This window comes from Arvicanthis niloticus, chromosome 22 (genome assembly GCF_011762505.2).
Source record: "Arvicanthis niloticus isolate mArvNil1 chromosome 22, mArvNil1.pat.X, whole genome shotgun sequence".
In the NCBI taxonomy this organism is placed as follows: Eukaryota; Metazoa; Chordata; class Mammalia; order Rodentia; family Muridae; genus Arvicanthis; species Arvicanthis niloticus.
In genome coordinates, this window is record NC_133429.1 from 51,635,968 (window position 1) to 51,642,607 (window position 6,640).

A 6,640-nucleotide genomic window follows, 5' to 3' on the forward strand; every position below is an offset into this window, starting at 1 on the left:
TTAGCAATGGAAATATTAAAATTTACATTCACATAATTTCCTATTGTTTGAATGGTAACAGCCAGATGCAAGCATATTGTCTGGTTTGCATTCAAATATTTGGCACTGGCTTCATTTTTTTTTTCAACTAAAACTTTGTGATTCTGATGCTTAACTGTTAATGTCTCTATAGTTTCCTTTTTTTATTGTCAATGCTGACATGCCTTGATTTTACAGATACTGCCTCTGATTTCCTAAGTCAAAAAAGCTTAACTAGGGAGGCACAATGTGCTGTTTATTCAATGAATCTTAACATAAAGTTTCAGTAATGCTTTCTTATATTTCCACACCATTCATTATTACCTATTATATTCATTATTATATATTATAACATAAAGCTACTTAAACATGATTATAGATTAAAAACCTCCTTTACTCAATAAAATTATTTTAATATATTTTACATGCTAGCATAATAGTCTCCAGAGTATTGATTTCTTCTCATGTTAATTTTTAAGTCTTTAAATCCTCTGGAGACAAGTTATTCAGTGTACAAAAGGATTATAGTTCTTGCAATCTTAAAAACTACAAAACGTGCTAATATTTCTTCATATTGGCTCGAAATATTTCATAGAAAAAAGTTTATAATTTTGTTGCTTTCTTTTCAAACTTATACAAAATATATTTTATAAAAAACCAAATAGTTTATGTCCCAATTTTTAAAAGAAATTGGAGAACATTGCTTCTTCAATAAGAATTATTCGAAGTGAAGGTCGATAAGACTTTTTGTCATACTAAGACCTTTGCACTGAACATCCTGAGTATGTGTATCTTGACTGAACATTCTGAATATGTGTATCTGGTACCATGGCAGTTTTGGATAAGAAATCAAGACAGGAATATGAGCTAAAGCTATCTACAATACACTGGATATGAAACATTCAGAAAATGCCTCTATTCTGGGACTTACATAAAACAGTTTTGAAAATATAATTATCACAGAAAACACTAAAGTTTGGAAAACCATGGCTTTACTGTTGTCTTGTAAGTATTTCATCAAAGCAAGAAGAAGAAAATTACTGTTGTAAAGATTGAAATAGCATAGCATAAGAATTGAATTGATTTGTATATCATGTGCATAATAATTTTTGAAGTTATAGAAATCAACTGTGCTATGATACCTGATATTTTACTTTTTATAAATCATGTTTTCAACAGACACTCTCACAGAGTATTTGGTAAATAAAACTGTTACTAAATGAGTGTTTTTTCACCTGATAATCATAGTTCATGTGCTTCTGTTATACACAGTGGTTATGAATACTAAAAATATGACAGGGAAAAGGGTTTATTCTGAATTTGAGAAGTTTTCTTTTTACATTTATCAAGCAGTTATATTAACTTAATACAAGTTTAAATTTTCACACACTTTCATTTCCTAAAAGTATTTCTTATCTCATCAATAAATTTCCTAATAATCCCCTGATACAGAGGACTATGTGATAATTACTATTTTACTATCAACTAGCAAATACTTTGTTATAGGATTAAGAAGCACACTAATACTGTAGTTTGTAATACCTCTTTATTGTTTAAATTTAAATGCAAGCTAAACACTATACATAAATAAAATTGTCTCATATTTCTTTAAGAAAGTAAAAGTGAAATGTGCAAAAGAGTATAGATATTAACATTGTACATCAACTATTATCTTTTTTGTCTGGTATTGCATGGGATAATTCTGATCTTTCTTCTGCCTGAATTCTTTCTTGTTTCCTTAAGCTTCCACCTGCTATTGACTATACTAGTATGTGGTTTCGTAAGCAGCACAGACATAGAAAGATCATAATAAAAGGGTGAGTGTTACATTTGTGATATATAGTCATTGATAGCTGTAAATTATTTATGTTTGCTCTTGTATTGTAATGCTGTATAGGACATAACACAATTCTTTTATTGCTAAAATGTTTCATTACTTTAATAATTGTCTTTTCCTTGGCTGTTGGTAAACCAAAAGGACTTATCTCTATTAACAGTATGACAGGATTGTAACTGCTGAGTCAAAATATGTATTGCTCTTTAGCTCTGATAGACATTGAGTTTCCCCAAAGAAGTTTTACTCAGTAAGCTCTGAAGAGAAAGAAAGAGAGAAGGGGCAGAGAGGGGGGTGGGTTATTTGCAACCTTGACAAGTCTTGCTGTTTTCAGTGTTTTGACTATTCCTCATCCTCATATTCTTATCTACAGATAGACATACTAATTGGCCTAAAAAACGTTAAACACTCTTTGGTGATATATTTTAAAATGGTTTATTGAGGATTTCATATAATGAGTTTGTTCATATTCACTTTTACTTCCCCAGTTCTTTGTGCTCCACCTTACTTCCTTTTCCATTTAACTTTGTGTCTTTTGTATATCAAGGCATATTTGTGCTGCATGTGTGCTCTTCCACAGGAGTGTGGTCTATTTCTGAACATTACTGTACTAGATAGTGGATCTCTCACAGAGAGAAGTCTTTATATGCCCTTGAGCTTTCAGCTGGTAACTTCAAAGTTCAGAGGGTCTCACTCATGTGTACACTATTTTTATATGTACAGGATAAAGATATTCAGACACATTTAAAAAGTGAACAAGTGAAGACTCAGAAAAAAGATTCAAAGTTAAAAAGTAGTAAAGTAAGGTTAGGAGAATAACTTACTTAGCTACTAACCATTTAAAATTCCTAGATCTGTAATTTTCACACTAGAAATGGTATTTAAGATACATAAAATGTTCTAATATGATTTATTATATTATCTAAAACTTTTAGAAACATTTGAGGTTGTTTTTCAGGTGATAAACATGAGGAAAGCAAGAAATTTTTTTTGGAAAACAAGAGATCAAAAACAAAACTCAGAAAGTTACCATAACTTTTAAATTTTGGACCCTAAATGAAAAAGAAAACTTAGGAGGACTGTGACTAACTTAGAGGACAGAGGCACACTGTGAGAGGGGGACAGCAGGCAGAGCAAAAACACCAACAAAACTGCTGGATATATCCAACATTCTATCTTATATTATTCAGCCTTTCTCTTTGTTACTGCAAATATTCAGAAAAAAGTACAACATAATACAAACATTGAAAGTGAAAATACACTCTATAACTACTAGAAGGTATATCAGAGAAAAGAGAGCAACTGAGGCTAAGTGAGCTACTTACAGTTTTAACTTGTCCTCAAAGTTAATATTAACAGGAAAATTGTAAAACAGCATTAATATTATAAAAATATAAAGATATCTCAAAAAAAATTAAGCAAACTCAACTTCAGGATAAGCCAGAAGGCAAAAGTAAAAATGGCTGTAAGGATGCAAAGCTCAGCATTTTTGGAAGCTTCGTGATCTTTCTATGATCCTACTGTATATCAGCTAAAACAGTTAAGTCCACCATGTGTTTCTTTTAAGAGTTTGCTGATAAAATCTTACACTAAAAAGAGAAAGAATATAATAAATTCAGCCTTTTTATTAAACAATGAAGAATAGGTCACCAGATCAAAATAATGTAATTATATATATATATATATATATATATATATATATATATATATATATATATGGAAGGTTTCAAGTTTAATACAGAAAATACAAATTTAAATATTATTATTATTATTTTGTGTATATTTGATTTTACATTTAAGTGACTGTCTGTTGAACATATCCATTTGTAAAACTTAAGTTTATGAACTTTCAGTAAACTGAATAAGAACAAAAACAACCCCCCCTTGCATTTACTTAGTGAGATACCAGGCTACTATTAAGGAATAGTGCTTGTTGAGGGTTATTCAGGTGTGAACACTGTGTGCTTATTATAAAGGGTTTCACTTATCTTGATCAGGTTTTTTTTTCCTTTCTTTCTAATTTTTTTCCCTATTTCAGGCAATCATATCTCAGCTATGAGGAACCACACAACAGTGACAGTATTCATTCTTCTTGGATTAACAGATGATCTACAACTGCAAATAGTTGTTTTTGTCCTTCTCTTTCTCACATACATGCTGAGTGTTACTGGGAACCTGACCATCATCACACTCACACTGCTGGATTCTCATCTCAAGACACCCATGTATTTCTTCCTACGAAACTTCTCATTTTTAGAAATTTCATTCACAACTGTCTGTATCCCCAAATTCCTTGTTAGTATGGCCACAGGGGATAAAACCATTTCATATAATGAATGTGCAGCTCAACTATTTTTTACTATTCTCTTGGGAGCAACTGAATTTTTTCTTCTGGCTGCCATGTCCTATGATCGCTATGTGGCTATCTGCAAACCCCTACACTATATGACCATCATGAGCAGCAAAATTTGCAACTTGTTGGTCTTTGTTTCCTGGTTGTCTGGTTTTTTGATTATTTTTCCTCCCCTCCTCATGGGTCTCCAGCTTGATTTCTGTGCAGCCAACACTGTAGATCATTTCTTCTGTGATGTTTCTCCTATACTTCAGCTCTCCTGCACAGACACGCACATAATAGAATTAATGATGCTTTTCTCTGCCATTTTGACACTCCTGGTTACACTGGTGTTAGTGAGCCTTTCCTACACAAACATCATAAGGACTATTCTGAAAATCCCTTCTTCTCAACAAAGAAGGAAAGCTTTTTCTACATGTTCTTCACACATGGTTGTAGTGTCCATTTCTTATGGCAGCTGCATCTTCATGTATGTGAAACCATCTGCAAAAGAAAGAGTTGCTTTAAATAAAGGAATAGCTCTGCTCAGCACGTCAGTTGCACCAATGTTGAATCCCTTCATTTATACACTTAGAAACAAACAAGTAAAAGATGCTTTTAGGAATATGACAAAAAAGATGGAGCTTTTATCAATGAAGTAACCACTTAATGACATTCCTGATCAATTTTTAATGCCAACATGAAGAGTGGAGTGTATCAACAAACTCTTCCATGCATGTATTTAAACTTTAAAATTTACTTGATTGAAGTGCTTCTGTGTCACTAGTAATATCCAAATTCTGACTCTTACCCTATTTGGAATAAGGTATCCCAGTTTACCATATTGAGTTGGCATTATTATACAAAAATTAATAGCCATATTGGACTCAAAATATTAAATTTATTTTTATGATTGTACAGGGGTGACAGACTGTGCTAAATGTGTAAGGTCTTATTTATGTGGCTTTGATTACATAAACAATAAAATATTCTTTAAATTATAAAAAATAGATAATTATATGCCTTTTTATATTTATGTCTCTCAAAATTCTATTAAAAACAGAGAGACTTCTGAATGTCCATGATGTTTTCCATTGTTCTGGAACTTAGAGATTCAATTTCTTGTGTGTGTGTGTGTGTGTGTGTGTGTGTGTGTATGGGTGTGTGTGTGTATGAGATCATGACATATTGTTACAGAATGTAAAATATAATTTTCTTAAGTAGTGATCACAACACTTATTCTCATGATTTTCCAGGCTTCTCTAAATGTTTGAATTTTATCTTTACAGCTTGTAAAATGGATATTGGCATATTCACTTCTGAATAAAAACAAAAAAAATTATGGATAATCTTTTCATGACAAAAATGGAAAACAAAAGTATATACAAAAACCCCTAATTGATTGAATAATGGTCTTTTTTTTAATTCCTATGAGCCTCTTACTTACTTTTAGCAAAATTGTGTAGTGATTCCTCTCTGGACTTGGAACACTTAGGAAATAAACAATTGCAAGGTCTTTTGGGATTTAAAATTTAAAGATTTAAAGATTATCATTGAGTATTAAAGGGTTTATCCAAGTTAATTCTTCTCTACTTAAGTAGTCATATGTATTTTTAAATGTTATAATGACAGATTATGTGAAAAAAATAATGTGTTAGTCAGTTGTGTCATTTTTCAGTGTGACCCAAAGAATAAATTTTCCCTAACAGGCTAATGTACTAATATTGATGAGATTTGGTGGGTATAATATCTGACATTATTTTGAGACACAATTTCTTAGAGATAAACATTCTAAAGTAAATGGAGGAAAACCCAGCAGGCCTAATTACTGCACATAAAACTACAGGAATATTGAGAGCAGGAGAAATGATCTTCCTCAGTAAGAACACATCAGTTGGTTATCCAATGTCAAATAATGAGCAATGAAAACATATATACAAATAACATGATACAGACTGAACAGATTGATTGTTCAATTCTATACATTGTTAGAAATACATATGTATATAAGTATACATATATGCAAATGGCAAAATTAATTAAAACAGATGCCATGGATGCAGAAGGGAGTCCAAGGGAGTGTATGGGATAGATTAGAGGAAAGAAAAGAGGGTTATGATATAATGTATATTATAATCTCAAAATATACAATAATGAGTATTTGCTCTATAAATATTTATTTGTAACTAAGAATAGGCTTACACAGAGATTAGCTGGAGACCCTAAAGTAAATTTTGGATTAGTATAATTTTTTGACAATAAATTATTTCAAAAATTTTGTCCCAATATATCTCAAAGTAAGCATAATTTTCCATGTCCAAACAACTGGATATGAATTTTATAAACTAAAGAGATAAAGTTTAAATATATACATCTACAGAAATATTACTAGGGTATTAAGCATATTCAAGTTAGCTTTCAGTGCATGATGTCTCCATCAAACAGCTATACTTTAT

The 6,640-nt window shown here is 31.0% G+C and overlaps 1 protein-coding gene across 1 annotated transcript; it reads left to right on the forward strand.

Annotated features, from left to right (window-relative positions):
- The first annotated feature begins 586 nt into the window (after positions 1–586).
- Positions 587–5,407, forward strand: LOC143436448 (olfactory receptor 6C74). Its single transcript, XM_076920831.1, has 3 exons — positions 587–1,023; positions 1,762–1,835; positions 3,891–5,407. The coding sequence occupies exon 3, from the start codon at positions 3,908–3,910 to the stop codon at positions 4,844–4,846; it is 939 nt and encodes a 312-aa protein (XP_076776946.1). The 5' UTR covers positions 587–1,023; positions 1,762–1,835; positions 3,891–3,907; the 3' UTR covers positions 4,847–5,407.
- Positions 5,408–6,640: the final 1,233 nt, after the last annotated feature.